This window comes from Podarcis filfolensis (genome assembly GCF_964270895.1).
Source record: "Podarcis filfolensis genome assembly, chromosome: 13".
NCBI classification, from domain to species: domain Eukaryota; kingdom Metazoa; phylum Chordata; class Lepidosauria; order Squamata; family Lacertidae; genus Podarcis; species Podarcis filfolensis.
Window position 1 is genome coordinate 15,515,536 of NC_139615.1, and position 21,365 is coordinate 15,536,900.

A 21,365-nucleotide genomic window follows, 5' to 3' on the forward strand; every position below is an offset into this window, starting at 1 on the left:
AAATATAAGAAATATAATAGGTTCAATATTGTACAGGTATATATATGGGAGGAAACTGCGTGAAAGGCGCGGTTTCTTCTCGCAGGGATTCCCCAGTCAGGGAAGATGCAAAAATCCATAAAACTTGCAGCTGGTCCTTTCTTGCTCATTCTCCTCTCAAATCTGCGTTTTCGTTTTAAGGGTCGTTGCGCTGGCCTTATCCCTAGAAAAATAGAAGTTCCATCAATTTAAGGTGCTTCCAGTTGAGAGGTTTTTTCTGCACAGTTCATGTGAGCTGTCTGGATTTTTACAGGGAGCAAGAATGATGACCAGGGCCGGATTTAGGTTTGATGAGGCCCTAAGCTACTGAAGGTAATGGGGCCCTTTATATGCCCAGCTGTCCTTTGTCAACAACAAATTGTCGTTGTTCTTTGTGTTGAATATATGCTATATGGTAATTTATGGACCTAATAGGTACCTAAAGCCATTTACACATAACAAAATATGTATTTTATCATAGTAATTGTTGAACTGAAATACAATTAAGAAGAAAGAGAGAGAAATGAGCAAACCAGTGATATTTTAGGGAGCAGGCTAGCAGGCAGGGCCCATTACTTAACATCATAGGAGGCTACACAACACAAAATATTGTTGCTATATGTAGGTTTTGTTTTATTTGTTTTTTATCTTATATTTTGGAAATGTACATCCAGGTTTTTTTCCCCTTTAAGTTTTTTTGGGGCCCCCAATAGAGTGGGGCCCTAAACTATTGCTTGTTTAGCTTATACGTAAATCCGGCACGGATGATGACGATGATGCACCTATCATCCTGTACGGCTCCCATAACTACCCCCTCCCTATTTTGTTTTCTTTTTAACAAATGCTGGAAATAGTATTTTATTGAAAAGACCGTCACCATGTTTCCAGTGGTGCAGATGTTCCGTTGCGTTATTTCCCAATACTTCTAAAAGGCTGTTCGTGCGATTGCTGATCCTTTGGATGGAGCTTTGCCTACTTTGGCCCCGATACGATACAGCTGTGCAGGAGAGGTTATTTATACAAGGGGAAAACAAGGGTCCAAAGTGCCAAAAGCAATCATCGTGGTCCTAATCCCACCCCTCATTGTACAGCCTCCCACCCCTCAGGAATTCAGGAAATTTCTCTTGTGCAACCAGTTAGACAAGAGAAAAAGTTGCAGAGAGACATTTTGGAGCCTGGATAGTCAGGTAAGCAACCAACGTTGCCTCTTTTAAACTAGCTACATCTGGGATGCCCACAGAACTTTAGGGGTGGAAGGGGCAATCCTAGAACTGCCTTGTCTGGTCTAGTTACTTAACAGTTGGTTTTTTCTTTATTGGTTCACACTTTCTTTGGTTTGGGGAGAAATGTATTGCTTTAATATGTTGCTTTTTAAAAAGCTCCCTTTTTATGCTCTTGGCTTTAAATGCTGGACCCTCACCCTCCCCTTCTCTCTCTCTCTCTCTCTCTCTCTCTCTCTCTCACACACACACACACACACACACACACACACAGCTCTAGTACTAGCAGCAGGTAAAAGTTAGAATAAATAGCCGCATCCAGTGCTTTTTTTCTTTAAAAAATGTAAAAATGTTTAGGGGTACTCTCATTTTTCTACTCATACTGAAATACTGCCCCTCAATGAAGCTAAATTTAGATTCACAAAACGTTTAAGGGTATGGATACCCCTGCATCCCCCCAGAAAAAAAGCACTGGCCACATCCTTCCATTGAAAAATAAGTATCTACTTCATTCCATAGAATTTAGGTGGCAAAGTGACCCTAATGAGGAAAAGTTGGATTTTGACCTCCGTTCTGCAGGGCTCTTTGCTTAGGCAGTCCAGGTTTTTTCTCCCCACACCCATCTCTCTCTCTCTCTCTCTCTCTCTCTCTCACACACACACACACACACACACACACACACACACTCCTGCCCTAGTACTTTTTAGAGGTAACCTCACCTAGGACTTTGGGCACAGTGATGCAACCACTTTGAGTGCCTCAAGGCTGTTGTCAGTATTTTGCAAGAAGGATTCACACAACAAATAGACTTTAATAGTAATAAAGAAAAACCCGGGCTGCTTGAGGTTTGGAAAGTAATGGGGAAATGTGTTGCAAAAAGTAGGCTGAATGAATGATTACCGGAAAGAAATGGAAATACCCTGCAAATAACTTTGGGGTGAATGTAGGATGAATGGTCCTTGTCAGAGAACGTCCGCATAGTAAACAAATCAGAACAGATGCTCACAAAAGATTGGCCATAGTTTAACCACTGTGTAAACTTTGTGTGAAGATCAGCAGGAGAGCTGGACTGGTTGTTAAGTAAGAAAGAAGGTAGGCAGGTGGGGGCTGGCAGTGTCCCACTCCCCCTGAAAAACCAGGGCAGGGGTGCCAACTTGAATAAAATACTGGCGAGCAGGTAAGCCCTGACCCATATAATCAGTCACAAGAAGAAGCTCACACACATCATTTGAATGGCAATTCACATTAACTTTTGGGCAGCTGGCCCCCTCAACTATTCTATTGGGGGACCCCTAGGAGTTGGCTGCTATGAACCAGGGTGAGCCTCGCTTCCTTTCCTTTTACTAACAGCATACCATGAGTAAAAAAAACCAAGGGGGTGAGTATAACAATCCCAAAAAACAGTTCAATGAGAACTGAATATGCTTGGCAGCCTCAGAATGTCGGGAAACTTTTGCAAGTTTGGGACAGAATGCTGGTTGGGGGGCAGCGCAGAGAATACACTGGCATATCCTGCAAAAGGGTGTTGCTGGCTAGCATCCTGTACAAGAGGACTCTACACTGAAGGTCCCATTAGCATTTCTTCCTTTTTTCAAACAGGGTTTTTAAATTGAACCCATTATATTTCTATACTAACATAAAAAAATGAAAAGGGGTGGAGAAAATAAAAATTGTCCAGTTTACTGATGTGATATTATTGTTTCTTCTGGTGTATAGGGGAGAAATTGGGGCGCAGAAGCTGGAGCTAGTTTATAGGTGAGTCCCCACTTCAAATAATCTGAAGAGCGCCTATATATAGAACATGGTCAGCTGTCAGACTGTGGCCCCTTTAACCAAGTAGAGAGATGGTCATTTGCAGTCACCAGCATCACAGGGACCCAAACATTATCACATTCCAGATTTTCTGAGTTTTTAGGTAATCATAGGAAGATAACCTAATTTAGCATCCTTCTCCTCCCACTAGGAAGAGCTGCCATCAGGCAAAGGGTAGCAATTCCCACCCCTCATTCCTACCCCTAGGTGACACCATTAGTTTATTGGGCTTTGTCTGGTATGCCTTTGCTAATACTGTATCTCTATGGTTTCTTCTTCCTAGTCTTCATGGCCTCCCAGCCAAATCTTTCACACCTTCTGCCTGCTGCCCACTTGCGTCAACTGGCCTGTGACTGGCTGCAGGAAGATGCTCCTGCCTTCGACTATGGTGGCTATGCTGTCGGTGACCGTCAGGAATGTGCCGTGCTCCTCTGCAAGTCCCCAGGAGTCTTAGCCGGCTTCCCTTTCTTTGAGGCCATCTTTGCTGAAGTTGGCTGCTCTGTGGAGTGGCTCCAGTCGGAGGGAGCATGGGCAGAACCAATCAGCCGGGTGGCGGAAGTGCGTGGGCCAGCCAAAGATATCTTGCTGGGCGAGCGGGTGGCTCTGAACTGTATCGGGCGATGCAGTGGTATTGCTACGTCAGCAGCAAAGGCGTGTCAAGCAGCGCGGGAATCTGGCTGGCATGGAGAGGTGGCTGGGACGAGGAAGACCACGCCAGGCTTCCGCCTGCCTGAGAAATATGCTCTCCTGGTGGGAGGGGCTTCTTGCCACCGCTACGACCTGGGGAGCCTCATCATGTTGAAAGACAACCATGTGTGGGCATCAGGCGGCATCACACAGGTGGGTGTTGCTTTGCCAGTCTCTCTCCTTCCCTCCATCACCGTGCGACACATATGGTGGTAGAACAAGGCCACATCTGAACCTTGCATCGTAAGAAATATGGATTGCCCCAAAGACTCATGGGAACTGTGGTTTGCTAAAGGCGCCAAGAGTTATTAGCAAACGATTCCCCTCACTAGGCCTGGGCGATATCTGGTTTTTAAGATCACAATAGAGCACCAGCTAAACATCACAAAATATACCAATATATCACAATGTCTGAAATAAGCAGTTCCAGCCCCTCTGTGGTGAGTTCTGGCACCTCTTTGGAGGCAGCAGGCAATCTGGGCAGAGCGGCGGCATTGATGCACAATTTTGTCGATGCACAATTTTGGCGCTCCCTTAAAAAAAGCTCAACCACTTGTCCGTCTCAAAAAGGTGGGAGTTCCTGCACCTATTTTTCTAGGGGGGGGGGAAGCACTGGAAACAAGGATGGAGTTAAGTAGAGGCACTGGCTGGCTTCACGGTTTTTCCCCACATTGTGATTTATGCACAGCACACACACATCTTAATTCGTGATCTATTTATTGCCAAGTCAAAAATTATGAAACCGAGAGCATGATATGGACTTCAAACCGGTTTTAGACGATATATCGCCAAGCTCTACCCCTCACAGGGTAACAATTCCCAGGGTGGTTTAACGATCAATCCTTCTTCCTGGGGAACTCTGGGAATTGTAGTCGTGCGAGGGCAGTAGAGGTCTTCTAACAATTCTTCCTAGGATGCTTAAAGTGGCAAATGCTGCTTTAAATATACAGTACAGAAGAGGCTAAAGTCTTGCTGTTACGTTAGAAGTGAATAAGTGGGATTCTTCAAATTGTTTTTATTACATTTTGAGCTCTACAATAACCAGGAATAGGTTTTTTTTAAAAAACAAAAACCCTAAACCTTGCCTTTTCTGCACTGTGCATTAGCTTGCTTCATACCTGTTTTTTAAATGTTGCCATCCCACAGGCTATCCGGAGTGCCCGCCGTGTTGGAGGCTTCGCCCTGAAGGTGGAGGTTGAGTGCCGTTCATTGGAAGAGGCTCTCGAGGCAGGAGAATGTGGTGCAGATATTATCATGTTGGATAACTTTGCTCCGCAGGTAAACTTGGCTGGGCCAAGATGGGGACAGGTGCTGAAGCTGAAATTGCTTTGTAAACGGCTTGACTTTTGAATTTTTTGGAACTATGAAGTGAAAGCACCACAATCTTTAAAGGTGCTGTCAAACAGCATTGCGTTAATGGCACCCAGTCCCTTCAGGAACTGATCCATTTTGATTTTTACTGCTGTGGTCCCCCAGTCCTCATCTGACTCCAGCATGGATTTGTGCCTCCAACTCACTCAGCCTTGGGCAGGTTTTAGTGTTAGTTAAAAAACCCACAACTCTACCACCCCAAGCACTGTGTCCTTTTTGTACTGTGTAGCTAGCCTACAGTACAAAAGTAAAATTGACATTAGTTGCCCTGCTGACTTTGCCCTCTGGCTCCACCCACCAGCTTGTGGCCCTCAAAAGTTGCCTAAGAAGGCAATGTGGCCCTTTGGGTGAAACTGTAGTTTCAACAGCAACTATCCCTCAAAGGCAATCTGAGAATTAGGCCTCAGTTGTGACACTGAGGGCTTACCCACACCTACCTTTCCTCCTCTCTTTCCAGACATGGTACATGCTTTAAACCTCCAAGCGCACTTTCTTTCTGCATTTCCCACGGAAACCCACTCTTTAAAGCTGAATCGGAGCAAACCCGAATTGATGTTTGCTCCAATTGAGCACTAAAGAGCAGGTTTCTGTGGGGAAAGCTGAGGGGCAAAAAACCAAAAAACATCCATCCCACCATGCTCGGACATGGAGCTTGAAACATGCACCTGTGCCTGGAAAGAGCGAGGCAACAAGTGTGAATAAGCCCTGAGATTTTTGAGTGGACTCTGCCTCTGTTCCCGTTAACCTCCACTCCCCAATTCTCCTCCTACACAGGAACTGCACCCCACTGCCAGTACGGTGAAGGCCTCTTTCCCTCGGGCGACAGTGGAAGCCAGCGGGGGGATCACTGAGGATAACGTGGCCCAGTTTGTGGGGCCCAACATTGACGTGGTCTCCCTCGGTTGCCTCACCCAGTCAGCAAGAGCTGTGGATTTCTCTCTCAAGATCTGCCGGGATCCAGCCTCCAAGCCGCCACTGCGGAATTTTGTCTTCTGAGTCCTTAGGATGGGAGACCCAGATAAGCGGCCTCGCCAGGTGGCGGGAGGTGTGGTGTTGGTGGGGATGTGGTAGAGGCTGCATCTGCTCTTGCAGAAGGATCCCAGGAGGTGATCTCTAGGAGTTCTGCTGTGACACTCCCTAAAAAAATAATGGGTGGGATCTTTTCCTATTGTGTTTGCTCAGCTCCTGCTGCAGGCCGTTTTGGTAAGCTAGCAAGTAAACGCTCATCTTTTTTTAAAGCCAGGGTGTGGAAGCCTGAGGCCTTCCAGGTGATGTTAGGACTCAAACTCCCATCACCCCTGATCATTTGCCATATTGGCTGGGGTTGATGGGATTTGGAGTCCAAGAACAGCTGCAGGGCCACAGGTTCCCCAACACCTTCAATATTTCTGTTCCTTGAATGTCTTCAGGATGCTTCCGCCCCCCAAGCAGCACCACATCTATTGCAAGAGACCATTCCCCCCTCCAAACTCTCTGCCGCTTGAGTCAAAGTAAAGGCATCTGAATGACTTTTAGTTGATTTAATCAGTGGATTTAAATTTGTCTATGGGTGAAAGCAATTGCCCTGAAGCAAGAAGCAGACCTTTATTGGCTTAAAATCCTTTGTGTGTGGATTCGTGTAGTGTAGCTACGGGTGGACTTCTCCTTCCCCCACCCTCTTAGCTAAGGAGGAAAGTTCAATTTTAAGGCAATGCTGGCCACCTGCAGTTTTTATACATTAAGAGATGAGGAAATGGCAGTTGTATCTGTTGGATGCCTTCTCTTCCCTTGAGGCCTTGATTCAACTTGACACCTGCACAATCCCTCCCCAACCAAAAAGCCTAGTTTGAATAGCTGCTGCCTCTTCCCACATTCCATCTTTTAAGATTCTTCCCAGAGGCAGGCAGCATGGCTGCACCCAGCCTCCCTTGCTTAGCTTACTCCATGAGCCCCAAAGAGTTCTAAGAAACTCAAAAGCTTCCTCTTTGCTTTGTGACATGTTGCTTGACCTAATAATGGTAACCCTCTGCCCCCCTGGTATGGATTCTAGAAAGTATTAAAAAAAATATTGGGCAGTATTCAGCTGAGTGTTGCTCATAATAGACAGCCTCCGAAATTTACAAGCTAGAGGCAGCAATCTTCATTGCATTTACCCAGGAATTGGCCCCACTAAATTCAGTAGGACTTACTTCTGAGTAGACCGAGTTAGGAGTTCACTGTTCGCTATGTTCATTAAGTCCAGTGGATCTGCTATGAGTAAAATGTCATTGAATACCACCCATTATATTTATATCTGCTGCTCAATTAATTAAGTGGATTTTATTGATTTAGGCCTAATCTGTTATTTTTCATCAAACTTGTTATATAATGTCCACCACTCCTGTTTTTATATTGTGATGGCTTATGGTTAATGCAATAAATATGGAACACATGCTTAATAATGTACTTTTTTTAGTGTATTAATCTAATGGACTGACTAAACCCAGCATCCCTAACATGAGCAGAAATATAAACTGGTTTTTAAAAAAGAAGAAGATGTACCCACTGCATGAATCCATTCCAGGAGTATTTGAAGTTCAAACTGAGAGAAGTCAAAGAGACTGTAACCACAGGGGCGTTAGAAACAGAGGTGTCCTCATCTTTATTAAGACATTTTACGGAGGAAGGTCCCGGTTAGGTTAAGACAAGTTGAAGTGGGCACGGCTTTGGCTTTGGGGGGTATAGTTTTCCTCCCCAGATAATAATACTAATAAATAACAGGTTTGACGTGTGTATTGCTGGGTTACAAAAGTGTGTGGATCATCTGGGACCAGTGTAAGGTAAACTCCCCGGCCTGGGGGTGTTTGGGTGGATTCCCCCCACAAAGCAAGGGTGGGAAAACCAGGGCTTATTCCCCTTCCTTGTCCTCTCCGTGTGTGATGACGTAGCAAATGTTCTTGTAGTCAACGTTGCCAGCTACATCTGGAGGGAAGGCGTGCCACATGTTCTTGATCTGAAAGAGGCAGAGAGGCCAAAATGAGAAGTTGCCCGATTCCTGATTCGGTTTCCCTTCCCAGGAAGCTAAAAAAAGGTATACTCCCAAGTCAGTAAATGCACTGGTGTTATTTTCAATACAGATGTCTGAAAAGTTGGAGGGGGAGGGTGGTCATTCAGAAGCAGAGAAGCTGCTTGATGTCAATAACAGATTTGCGATTTTACAAAGTTTTCTGCAGAACTGCAATGGCTGCTTCCATTTCCCCTCTGCCAACCTCACCACCTCACTCTCAACTTAGTTCTGTCCTGCAATGGAATTGTAGCATTTATAGCATTGAATCACGGCACAGGCACACTGTTCTGTCCTAGCAGAGCCAGCATTTAACATTCCATTGGCTGAGTATTTCCCTTCCTATCCAGGTGAACATGAAGGATACGACCCTAAATCCAGAAAGGACAGATCAACAGGAGTCAAGGGCAAGTCTATATAAAAGCTGCACTTTCTGGCTAGGCGGTGTGTGGATGTGGGCTGTGAGATTATTTTGCAGTGACAGGAAAACTCACTGCAAATTCTCAGTGCCTTGATGTATTAAGCATTAGCTTGGCAGATGAGTGGAGTGCGCAGAAGTGTACCCTTTCGTGTTTTGGGGGAAAGAGTAGCTCACAGGTGAAGAAAAATGGGTATGAAGAGGACAAAGGGGGAGCATAAAGGTGAGAAAAAGGACTGGATGTTCTGCATGATGCAGGAAAGTTCTCTTACCTCTTCTGGGGTGAACCGGTCGCACTGAGTGGTCAGGAGTTCTTCCAAGCTGCAAACAAGCAAAGAGAGTAAGATGTTTGAGAGGGATCCCCAGGTAAGTGTGAGTCCTTTTTTAGATGGTCTTCAGGAGCTCCAGCCTCTTATTATGGAGAAGATCTGCTCCCCAGTCCCCTCCCAGTTTCACATAAGCTGAAAGCCCTCCCTGGTGGAAATATTTTTGCTTGGAAGAATGCTTTGTTCCACACACACACACACACACATACATAGGCAAAAGGCAACTGTTTCATAGGCAACAGAACCCTACATTTGAATTCCATCATTGGAAGAACTTTAACCCTACAACAGCCTGCATTTAAAATTGCTATAACTCTTCCCAGGGCACTGTCATTTTATGAAAAAGGCCATGAAGCACTAAGAAAAATCTCAAAGTCATCAGCAACGGTAGTTTGGTGAGGGTTCTGAATCCTCACAGCCCTTACAGCTGCCAGAATGATTTCTGAATGGAAGTCATGACAATTAAACTAGTGTAAAATGAATTATATAAGTTTGTAGGATAGACAGAGCCAATGTATCATCATCATCTGAGACGCAGCAGGATGGTTCAGACATAACAGCCTATACATGATTCAGCTGTCAGGTCCAAGTCCCAAGAGTGCATACTTCTTCCTCTCCAACCACAACTTGCTTTCAAATCTGAACAGACAAACTATGGTTTGCATTTGCCTTCTAAACCACAATTGGAAATCTTCAGAATGTGGTTTCTAATTTGTTTGGAGGGCAAACACAAAACTTAAGCAAACTGTGGTTTGTTTGATCAGGTGAGTTGGGAAGGAACTGTGAGTGTGTTGGGGAGCACATGAACCCAGTGACAGCCAAGCAATGGTTTGGTGTCGCATGTTAACCAGTGCAGCACATCTAAGGAAAGTGGTCTGCGGGGCAGATACTCACAACTGCTTCTTGACAGTGCCCTTGCCCTCAGGGTCCAGGATTTTGAAGGCGCCAATGATTACGTCCTCGGGATCAGCACCTGGTGGGAGAAGAGGAGCGACAGTGAGATCTTGACATCAAGTAGAGAAGAAGGAGAGATAGAACAGGGAAATAACTTACCCTTCAGCTTCTCACCAAACATGGTGAGGAAGACAGTGAAGTTGATGGGGCCGCTGGCCTCCTTGATCATGGCATCCAGCTCCTCATTCTTCACGTTCAGGCGCCCTGCAGAGATGGGAAGGGCAGGATTATCAGCTGGGGGTGGCTTTTGAGAGTTCCATCAACGGCCAAGCTTTGCTTTCCTTCCTGCCCACCCTGCCACGCTCTTTCAAGACTCCCTTTTTTCTTACCCATAGCAGCGAATGTATCTCTCAGGTCTTCCTTGTCAATGATGCCATCTCTGTTCTGGTCAATGACAGTGAAGGCCTAGAAAGTGAGAGAGAAGCAAACATTGTGGGATTGCAGGCAATTCACCTCCAGCATTCCACCCTACCTCCTGACAAAAATGAATGTAGGATGTGTAGGGTAACTCTCCTTTGTAACAACTGTTGGATCTCGAATCTGTCCGCTCTCAAAAGGATTTCTAGAATGCGCGAACACACAGATCTGCACTGAAATTTCCAGTTCTGAAACTATATATAATACCTGCATGTAACTCAGCTTTAATTTAAATGGTGATATTTTGTTGGTCCTCTAAAGACCTGTTTGCACATGCATGTTCAGCGCTTGATTCCTGCTACCTCAACTGACAGTTCTGCAGTTCTGAATAAAACACTACAGTTCAACCACCAGAGAAGAAAATGTCATACCACCTCAGAACCTGAAACACAAAACTTTTCAGGGAGTTGATTTGTAACACTCAGCTGCCAGTGACCATGTCACAAGACATGAACTTGTTTGTGTGACTGGGTCATAAGTTCATCAGTGGATGTGAGTGCCGTAGTTTTTACTGGAAACACAGATTGCTTTGTTGCTACACGATACCTATCCATTAGCAAGAGGGAGATGGCACACACTCATGCCTGTGTTGACAGTACACATTTCAAGACCTTGGTTTCATCATGTAAATGTCCATGGCAAGGTGAACATACACCAGCCTTGAATGAACTTCCTTTGAAGGTTAATTTTGACTTCTGGAAAGAATATTAAAAGGAGCATTCTGACTTATGATTTCTGCTTGAATCCAAAGTTGTGGCTATGGGATAAACAAGACCCTCTTGGACTGTCAATGCTGTGAACCTCTCCATCGTAGGCTCAGGTTGTATATATGTGTAAATAAACCGTAAATCCTAAAGACACCACCATCTCCGCTGTGCCGCATTTCCAAAAGGAAACCTGAACCCTGGGTGAGCTGCCTGGAACCCCTGGAATCTCACACCGCTCTGAGATTGGGGTGGCGTCTAACAAAACGTTGGCTGTGGCTGATGGGAGTTGTACACCATAGCCTATGGAGGGCACAAGGCTGCTGGCCAACAGAACGGAATATGTTTGTGGCTTCTAACTATCGAAAAAGCTGCTGCAATGCAAGGGAGAATCAAATCCAGTCTTTATTGTTACAATCAATGGCCAGCATTGTTCAAAGAAGGATGAAACATTAACCTGGGGTCATCAAGCATTGGGCAAAAAACAGTAGTTATAGCCACCCACTATATAATTTACTCAAGGAGGTTGCCAGACGTCTTATCTCTGGAATTTTAATGAGCTGACAGGACAGTTAAAGTTAAAGGAGTTCCAGAAAACGTGACCCAGGTTGGACCCCAAATCCCTTCACCCTCTTCCAGTCTTCTTCTATTGATGCTTACATCTAGCAATGCATTGTGGGATTGGAGAAAGACCAGCTTCCAGCACAGCACGATCCCTGTTGGGCCTCTCCTCCCCCTCCCCACTTCTCTGCAGCTGTGCCCTAGAGACACCTGTCACTTGATACCCCTCCGAGTCTCTACCAGGAATGGGAACAATCTTCTTCTGTCTCATATTAAACCCAGGGCCCCTCCCTAAGGGGACAGATGGAACATTCCAGAGGAGCTGTTGATGAGATCTCCGGAGGATAGCGGGGAGGGGAGGGGAGCTCACTCCTTCCTTGGCTCAGTCACTATTATCCTTTGGGGCTGTGTGGCGTGTCTCTTTCCCGTAAAAAAACATGGAACAACTCCCACGCCACCCGAGCTACAGTGAATGCAGAATGGAGAGGCAGAGGAGCTCCCAACACTCTCTTCACTTTAAAGGCAATAATTACAATTGTGTGGTGGTAATAATTGCTTCATCTCAGCACCTCAGCTTTGTCACTTGAGTGCTGGGGGTGAACAATCTTTTTGTATAAAAGCTGAACATGCAGTCCTCCAAAATGGTACTCACTGAGGGGAGAAACCCTTAGCTACTCTTGGGCAGGTGTAGAGAGAGACAACGTAGCTGCCACTGCCAAGGAACAATGGAACCCAAAAAATACACCATAGCATAAGGCTGGATATATAATTTTCCCTTATAGCAAGTCAGGCCATTGAGCCACCTTAGCCAGGAGTTGCTGTTCCAACTGGAGGCGTTTCCAGACAACCTGTTTATTGAGCATTCACCCCTAATTTGTTTACAGGGATATTAGACAAAGCGGGCTATTCAAAAAGCATTCGTTCTGAATTGTTTGCGGGGAAGTTAGAGGACGGTGAGCTGAAGCAAATGTCACCTCATACTTTCCAGTCCAGTCTCCCATCACAGTGGCAGGGTTGTTTTGAGGATAAACTGGGAGATGGAGGCGGGTTGGGGAACAGCCATTATCGCTACCCCAAGCTGCTTAGAGGGAGGTGGTCTAAAAAGGTCATCGACAATAAATTGCCCGGCGCCAAGGATCAGTTCTTTTCACCAAATGTATTGATTGAAAGTGGGTTGTCATCAAAAAAGTAAAAAAGCTGAAAATGCTCATTGACCAGGATGGAGGGAAGAGAAAGGAACAAGACTGATGGAACTGCCCAGACAGCTGGAATGATAATTATTTTCCTGTTGTTCTTTTGATTTCTTTTCTCCAAATGTGAGATCTAGATGAAGGGTTTTCAGCCTTTGCAACACCGGCCCAATTTTTGCTTTCGTTGAGTCTGGAGCCCCACAGCTCCTCTTTCAGGCCAGTCACCCAGAATCCATCTCCAAAGATTTCCTTGTAAGGAGCTGCCGCCTGCTTCTCTGCCCAAGCGCAGATGTCACCTACCTTCTTGGTCCTCCCTCACCCAAAATAGACACTGCTGCGTCTCAAGGGTCTCAGAAAGGAAACACCGCCATTCTTGGGGTGGGGGTGGGGTGTCGAGGGGCAGCAGCGACGGCTGTGAAAGGGCAAGGGAGATCCTCTTCAAAATGGAGGGGAAGAATCCAATGCGAGCTTCACATGGAAAGCTCTCGCCGCCACCACCACACCAGCTTCCCAAGTGGAATGAACCTGGCTGGCTACTAGGAGACAGAGGGCTACTTAAATGGTGTGTAGAGGGAGAGGGATAGATCCACCTCAAAAAGGGAGGTGTTGAACACCTTCCAAGGCTGCAACCCTGCGCATGCTTACTTGCTCGCTGTGCAAAGTGGGGCTTCCTTGTGAATAAACATGCCTAGGGTTGTACTGCACAACTAACTAGGTGGTGTTTGATAGTTTCAGCTCCTCTGAGGTTCTGTATCCTACAGACACAAAGGAACTTGCTTGGGATAGCTTGGCCAAATTATAGCACCCATGGATTCCTTCTCCCATTCTCCCTCCTTTAGGAAACCCTCTAGAACTTGTAGATGTCCGCCGTTCTCAACATCTGATGAATCCTGAACAGTGAAAGGGCTAAAGCGAAGCTTGAGAAGTGAAATTAGTGAGGTCTGGGACTCCATGTGTGAAACTGGGTGGACAGAAGCTGCTCCATTTTAAAAGGTTTAATTCTATCCAATCTATTTGCCCCAGATGTGTTACTTTTAAATAATCCACAGATGAAAATTCCAGACTCTGTAGATTTCTTACAGTCAGAACATCCTTCCGCATAGCTTACTTAGGTCCTCAAAATTAAATTTCTATCCTGTTCCAAGGAGGTGATCTATAGATTTGAGTCTGTTATTATGAGGATTATTAATAACTTCTGCATCCTTCTGATTTCTGGACAAGACTTACATGCCTACAATAAAGCAGCTTGTCTCCAAACACTGAGTCTGTAATCCCGCTTTACCTTGGAGTTCAGTCCCATTAAACTCTATAGGACTTACTTCTGAGTAGATATATATAGGATTGCACCGTAGCTGCGTACACACCATACATTTAAAGCACATTTAAAGCATGCCCCACCCATTGAATCCTGGGAACTGTAGTCACCTTCATTTCTAGTACCTTGAAAAAAACATCCTTTCTGTCAATGACTTTCTGAAACATCTTCAATGAATAGTTCCAGGTAAGCTTTAAGAGCACCATACATTACATTTCCCATTTTCTCCTCCTCCATCTCTTCTTAGTTTCTTACCTCTTTGAACTCCTGGATTTGTGTTTGGTCAAACATGGAGAATACATTGGAGCTACCTCCTTCGGCTGCTGCCCTTCTCTTTGCCTTCTTGGGTGCCTGTAATGGGTTAAAATGGGAAATCAGACCGCTGTGTACATTACCACCCGAAATGCTTATTAAGGATGGGGGACAGGGGCAGCACTTTCTGCAGGTTTCTAGAGTGTGAAATGTTGCAAGCTTGCTGAACATAGTTAAGCAGGTGGGGAGGGAAATGAAATAATTTTATACATTTCTGTCCCGGGTAGGAGGGAAATGTCTGGAAGCAGTTTCTGCTCATTTTTAAATAACTTTTTTATTACGGGGGGAGGGGGTTAAGTTATTTTTTCAGTTTCAGGATGTTACCAAACTTTCCACAGACACGGGGAGCAGGATGAAGGTTCAGGAGATTCCAAAATGCTTGGTTATGGTAGCAAAGGTTTTAAAAACCTTTTAAAAAGAAGATCCTTTGACAAACAAACTCAGAACTTTAGTTCAGAAACGGCAGGAACAACAAATGCTGCGTCGAGGAGCTGTTATATATCATATTCAAGGTATTTCCTCAAAATCTTCAACGTATTAGTCTGAGATGCGTTTGTGAGAGTGAGTGACAGAGAGAGATGTGTTCAGCAAATGTAAACTAGCCTTGTGTGTCCTGCAGAAATTGCCTACATATTCTAGCTTCCAAAAATGCTTATAGGTTTTGACGACTAAATAAATGAATGCTGATGAGGTTCTGGAAGTTTCCACAGATGCGGGAGAAACCGCAAAGGCCCCAATGAAAGAGGGTTCCAGTTATTGGAATTTATCAAAGTTCACAAACTAGGCCTCCTCCTTGGAGGTTGGCTTGGAGCATGAGGTTAAATGGAGCTCTAAGGAGTATTGGCAAGGTGTACACAATTCCTTCTGAACCCTCCTGCAATATATTGGTCTGGCTGATCGGATATGAACAGGGTGCACTTTGGCCTCATAAGAGATAGAAGGCAGCAAAGGAGTTTGAGCAATAGCTGAGCTGGGTGGCAGGGTTGAGGTTTACCTAGGTAAGTGTATATGTCAAAGGATTCGGGAAATCTCTCTAACATACCGCAGAAGATGGAGCTGATACACACACACACACACACACACACACACTGACAATTAAGTTGTATCTCTTCGACTGCCACCCTATATACAATTACTTGGGTGTAAGCCCCACTGAAATCACTGGGGCTTACTTCTGAGGAGTTATACAGAGGATTTCCCAGCAAGTACCAACAGATGAGCCATTGATGGATTGAACAGCCAAGGGCGGCAATGGGTTATTTTTGCCTGCAATGTGTGTGAGAGGTTGCTTGGCTCGCTTGCCTGAGCAATCTGGAGTGATTGCTTCCTAAGCAGGTTTTGCAGTACACTGGCTCTCTTGTGCTAGTGGCAGCCTGTGACTTGGATCTCAAAATATGAGGGGTGTGTGTATGTGTGTATTGGTGAAGTGACAAACCACGCAAGAGACTCTGAAGGCAAAAAGAAAAAGCATACTCCTTGTGCTTCTTTGTTCCAAAAACAAAATTGTTCCACGGTATCCCTTGATTCCAGCTCATTTGCTTTGGATTTTATGGCGGAATATGACTCCTGTAGCTTTTGTCTGCTCAGCAACTGCTCAGCTGCCCTTTACGCTCGCTCGCTCTCTCTCTCTCTCTCTCTCTCTCTCTCTCTCTATTCAATATGGGGTCCAACTAATTCCCAGCTGAGTAAACTGTTCTACTGCATTATTCAACAAAAAAAAGAGCATGATATGGCTATTCAGGACCTGAAAGGATTCCCTGGTGAATTTTAAGGTGCATAGCTCAGCGAAGGAAATAGGATCTTAAGGAAGGCTAGCTAGAAAGCAAGGAAGGATGTGAAATAATCCTATTTAACATGACATTCTGCATGCGGTTTAGGCTTCATCTTTCCCTTCTCCTCGTCAAAAGCTGTTCTTCCCAGCTGCTATCTGGCATCCCACCTCATTCAACCACCCCCAATCTCTCCTCAGTTGCTCCGAGGTATTCCCTGAACACACACATCTCTTCTGCACAGACAATAAAATGTTTAAGTGGAAAGAAACTGAAACGGAGAGATGAGACAGAGAAAGAGAGTAGTGGAGAAACTGATGAAAGGAGAAATAGGTAAGAGAAAGTCCTGCACTGCACTGTTTTGGCAATGAAATAAAATTTTAGAAAATTGGTAAGGGGATTCCTCTGCCCCCCCCCTCCAACACCCAACCTCTTGGGTGTTCAATTATGTATTTCATCTACATAACCTGAATGGTCTAGTCTTCCCCTCCTATTTGAAAGAAAAGAGCTGCAGATTGATCAACCAACGTTCCATTTTCTTTCCACTTTGTACATTTCCACTAGATTGAACCAGGGCACCTGCAACCCACTTACCATTTTGGTTTCTCAGCGGACAGGCAGGTGGGCAAACAGCAGCTGTGGGTGCGGTGGGGATGTCCCAAGGGCCAGAAGGATGAGCAGCCTAGACACAGGCTGCGAATTCCCCTGGGGTTATATAGACTCCCCTGGCGAGAGGCGGGGCAGCTAACTATAGCCACATCTTCAAGTTTGGCTCCAGGGCTGGGGGTGGGGGGTAACCAAAGTCCAGAAATAGACTCCAGAGGAACGCAAACGGGCCAACTCCTTTCTTGGAGAAGGGGAAAAGCATACTGGGTTTTTGACAGTTCCTGCCCCAGAAATCTTGCTATCACAGGGGTTCATGGTACTACCCCACCTTCTCCCAGAGTAGGTCCTACGTCTACCCAGTTTGGTGTCATGGTGAACCTCTGGCTCCGGCTTAGGGCTCCACTGATCTTTTGCCAGGACTCAAAAGCTTCAACTGGGGTTATTTGTGACTTGCATCATCAATTTGCATTATAAAGTATGAGAGGGCAGGTCGCCGCCATGAGGTGTTTACAATCTAAAGTGTGACTCGAGGGAGACAACTGAGGAAATGGAGGGAAGGGGATTGTGGGGGAAGACAAAGAAGAGAACCGTGCATTTATTTCACCTGCACACGGTACGTCGGTATAGTTAAAGTGAAGTTATGCATGCCAAAGCCTTTGCAGGAAATGTGTTTGTTTTTTTAATTCCTTGTATGGAATTCAGGGATCAGGGGCTAACTATTTTGTCAGACTTGATACACAAGGATAGCCAATGTGGTACCCTCCAGATATTGTTGGACTTCAACTCCCATAATCCCTAGTCACTGGAAATTGTAGTTAAAACATCTGGAAGGTACCACACTGGAGGGCCCCCACAGTAAGATTTGCACTATCCCATAGGCCTTGAGCTTGGCAGCTACTCTTAAGAGCTCAGCCCCACTCCCTAGCCCCGGAGGTTCTCTGTGGGACCTCTGCTGCCTGGCCTCCATCGTGGGCTGTGAAAATTTCAGCTCCTCACTCCCATTTCCTTGCCTCAGAGGTCCTCAATATCCGCCTTCTTCCCTTCGGCCCTCTCCCTACCCTTCCTCCCAGCCAAGGGTATCCAATGTCCCTGAGAAAATTTCCTTTTTGGGATTGTGGGACCCAGCTGTCGCTTGCAAGGCACCCAGGCTGGAGTAGAGGCTCCTAAAGATAGCAATCTTGAGCTTCCTCGCCACTCCACTGTGAACAAAGCTACGGGAGGCCCTGTCCATTCATCCCCCTACTTCACCCACTTATTCCTAGTTATTTCCCCTCAAAAGAGCCCCAGTTATAGACCCAGCATGTGCTGTAAGGGCAGAGAGAGGGAGAATGTGAGAGAAGGAAAATGGAAGGGTGAAGGCTTTGAGTACCTGCAACTCTTCAAAGATCAGCTTGATTGCTAGAACAGGGACTGGGAACTAGAGATCCCAAGGGCGAAATGCAGACCTTGGGTACCACAGCTGCACATTTAGAGGCAAGGGGTGTGTGAAGAGGGTGCTGTAACCACAGAAACAACTTGGATACAGGTTTGTTTGTTTTTTAGGAGGGGGGATCCCTTCCTTAGCAGCCCTCCTGTCAACAAATTGGTGACCATGGAGACCTTCTGATTTAAAAGTGCACAGAATAATTGACCAGATTTCCAACATCAGTAGGGACATAGGCCCATGTAATGTTACCTTCCCACCTCTCACTGCAAACTTGCAGAAGACAGCATGAAGTAAGGAAAAGGAACAACTCAGCAGCAAAGTGATGGAATACAGAGATAGAGCACTAGTATCTTCCCAATTCCTGAGAAAGGTGCACATGGATGAGGAAGACAGAGGGCCTCTCCAGATGTCTTTTAAAAGTTGTAAATTCGTGATTATTTGAGCTCACAATGGTAGTGGGGAGGTTCTGCATGATCCCACTTTCAATACTATTTATGCCTGCAAAAGTTTTGGGGGCGGACATGCTGCTTTCTTTCCAATCAGTGAGTGTCCTGTAGACCTCTGACGAAAAGGGTAATTTTTCATACCACAAATATTCCAGGGTGGATGGAAGGTTGCTTGCCCCACTTTTTTGCACTACAGCACAAGAAAGCCCTCCCAGATAGCAATAATGAGGTCTCTTTCAGGAAGCATTGCAAAACTAATACGGTGGAATAGTGTGCAGACTGTCTAGCAGATTGGGGTATGAATTTGCCACTCTCTTTCGGGACCTTTCCAGACTGGTGGTTTGTTTCTCGCATTCTGAAACATGTCATGTAAACTCATCACTAATGCAATTATTGCATCAATGACGTGTTTCAGAATGCAACAGACAGACAGTCTGGAAGGGTCCTGAAAGAGAGAGTGGTAAATGGGGATGGTGCAAGGGGAGAGACATAAAAACGCAGAAAAACACGGAGAGAAGGAACAAAGACATAAGAAAGAAAAGGAGGTGGCAGGGAAAATTTGAGTGAGACATACCAGTGGGTCAGGTGGGAGGAGGGTGAGAATTTTTGCTAAGGTGTAGAAAAGCGCAAGAAGGGAAGAGCCCATCAGCTCAGCTCAGGGTAACCTGACCTACTAAGGCCTTTTGCAACTATCCGTGCTGAGCTGACACATCCTCCTCCTGAACACATACCCAAAATGGAAGGTGATATTCTGTTAGCTTGGAGTCATACCTTCTGTACTTCCAGCCTGGAAATAAAGTGCAAGGGTCCTGGCACCCTGGGGTGTAAGAAGCTGTCTTATTCCAAGCCAGACTATTGGGCCATCTAGCTCAGGGTCATCCACATGAATTGGCAGCAGCTCTCCAGGGTTTGAGGCAGGAAGTCTTTTCTCAGACTGACTCAAGAGATGCTAGGGATTGAACCTGGGACCTTCTGAATGCAAAGCACATGCTCTACCACTGAGCTACAGCCCTTCCCTTGAGCACACCTGCCACCTGAAGACTCTGTGATTTTCAGTGGCAAGGCCTGCCTGCAATTGGTGCAGCTTTTCCTAACAATGTGGAAATTGATACCATGGCCTGTGGAATTCTTTCCTAGCACACAGCTGTTGAAAGGTAATGAAACTTGCCAGGGAAAAAGGACAAACTTTATAATTGGGTTAATGTAAATCTGTACATATCTAAAATCGAGTCTGATTGTACTTAAAATGGTGGGACACTGATCTGTTTTTTAAAAAATTATCTTGTTCATCAGATAAGGTGGCCATGTGTCTTTCTTTGCAGAGGATAGTCCTCTGTAGGGCTGCCTGCTCAAAATCCAGTTTAAATATAAAAGAAGCCCAAGAAGGGAGAAGAGGGCTCTTGAAGTTGCTCATGAACAGTTAGCACCTGAAGAACAGGTTAAGTACGGACCTCCGGAACGAATTAAGTATTTAACCTGAGGTACCACTGTAATTTGTAGGTGGCTACTTTATATTCATCTTAAAAAGGCTCCCAGCACAGATTAAGACCTGGGAATCCTTGCCTCTAGTAAACGGTAAAAGACCCCTGGACAGTTAAGTCCAGTCAAAGGCGACTATGGGGTTGTGGCACTCATCTTGCTTTCTGCCCGAGTGAGCCGGCATTTGTCCACAGACGGCTTTCCAGGTCATGTGGCCAGCATGACTAAACCACTTCTGGTGCAACAGAACACCATGACGGGAGCCAGAGCGCATGGAAACGCTGTTTACCTTCCCGTCGCAGAAGTATCTATTTATCTACTTGCACTGGCATGCTTCTGAACTGCTAGGTTGGCAGAAACTGGGACAGAGCGCCCTACCGTGAGGATTCGAACCGCCAACCTTCTGATCGGCAAGCCCAAGAGGCTCAGTGGTTTAGACCACAGCACCACCCACACTGTCTAGTACATCAGGGGTTGCCAACATTTTCAGACCCCAGGGCACATTTGGACTTTTGATCACTCACTTTGGATTTGGGTGAAAGTCAGATCCACTGTAAAGGCTGAAAGAGAAAGTGGGAAAGGGTGTCTGTCGCTTCCAGCTGCCTCCTTCAGCCCAGTGTGCTTTTCCAAGGAATGCAGGCTCACCACAGGGGCAGCAATTCTTTTTTTTGTAGTCAGCCCAAATCCAAAACTATCCTGTCATTTCTTATGCAGTGAGGTATTTCGATGCACTTCCCCTCAAAACCAGCTTCAATCCCAATTAAGAAGAATAATGAGTGACCTCACTGCGTTTCAAGCCGGCACAGCGTGCACAACTATCACGTGAGTGCAAAGGATGCTGGGACTTTGGTCAAGTTCTTGACAAGGCCGGTCGAGGCAGCATCTCTTGAAATTCTATTCCCGTTAGGACCCCTCCTTGCCTTTCATTTGACAATCTGGGCTCCAATCATAACCCTCGTAGCCCCATCAATCACTCTCTTCCCCGCCCCCACAATTCATTTCGTTCTTGGTCGTTGGCTCTGACTCTCGCCGGTCTAACTCAATTTTTAAATCTGACTGGCCTAGGGAAATGTCAATTAAAAATCGAAACCCCATTCTTATTGGCTACTCTGGTAACACCTCACAAGCCGACGAGAAAGGTCTTTTGCCTTTCGCTGGACTGGGCAACGTCAGAAACGTTCGCGCCCGCATTTTCACATCCTGGAGTTCCATTGGTTCAGGATCACGCTACTCAAAAAAGCTGACACCTTCGGCTGCCGCTTTATTTGACGAAAGCCGCCGCTTTTACTTCCCCGTTAGCCGCCTATAAACA

The 21,365-nt window shown here is 45.8% G+C and overlaps 2 protein-coding genes across 6 annotated transcripts; one reads left to right on the forward strand and one right to left on the reverse strand.

Annotated features, from left to right (window-relative positions):
* Positions 1-103: 103 nt before the first annotated feature.
* On the forward strand, positions 104-7,528 carry QPRT (quinolinate phosphoribosyltransferase). Of its 5 annotated transcripts, none has more exons than XM_083584316.1 (5): positions 104-351; positions 2,955-2,993; positions 3,334-3,890; positions 4,884-5,015; positions 5,883-6,182. In XM_083584316.1, exons 3-5 carry the CDS (start codon positions 3,339-3,341, stop codon positions 6,102-6,104), a joined length of 906 nt encoding a protein of 301 aa, XP_083440442.1. In that variant the 5' UTR covers positions 104-351; positions 2,955-2,993; positions 3,334-3,338; the 3' UTR covers positions 6,105-6,182. The 5 variants fall into 5 exon arrangements, with proteins under 5 accessions (XP_083440442.1, XP_083440444.1, XP_083440440.1 ...); XM_083584318.1 differs by lacking the exon at positions 104-351 and adding an exon at positions 846-1,205 and having other exon boundaries at positions 4,884-4,925; XM_083584314.1 differs by lacking the exon at positions 104-351 and adding an exon at positions 851-1,205.
* Positions 7,529-7,700: 172 nt separating this feature from the next.
* Positions 7,701-16,846, reverse strand: MYL11 (myosin light chain 11). The gene is made up of 7 exons (XM_083584320.1): positions 16,691-16,846; positions 14,271-14,366; positions 10,158-10,233; positions 9,928-10,032; positions 9,769-9,847; positions 8,821-8,869; positions 7,701-8,079 (listed from the first exon to the last, which is right to left on the reverse strand). The coding sequence occupies exons 1-7, from the start codon at positions 16,691-16,693 to the stop codon at positions 7,975-7,977; spliced, it is 513 nt and encodes a 170-aa protein (XP_083440446.1). The 5' UTR covers positions 16,694-16,846; the 3' UTR covers positions 7,701-7,974.
* Between the last annotated feature and the right edge of the window lie 4,519 nt (positions 16,847-21,365).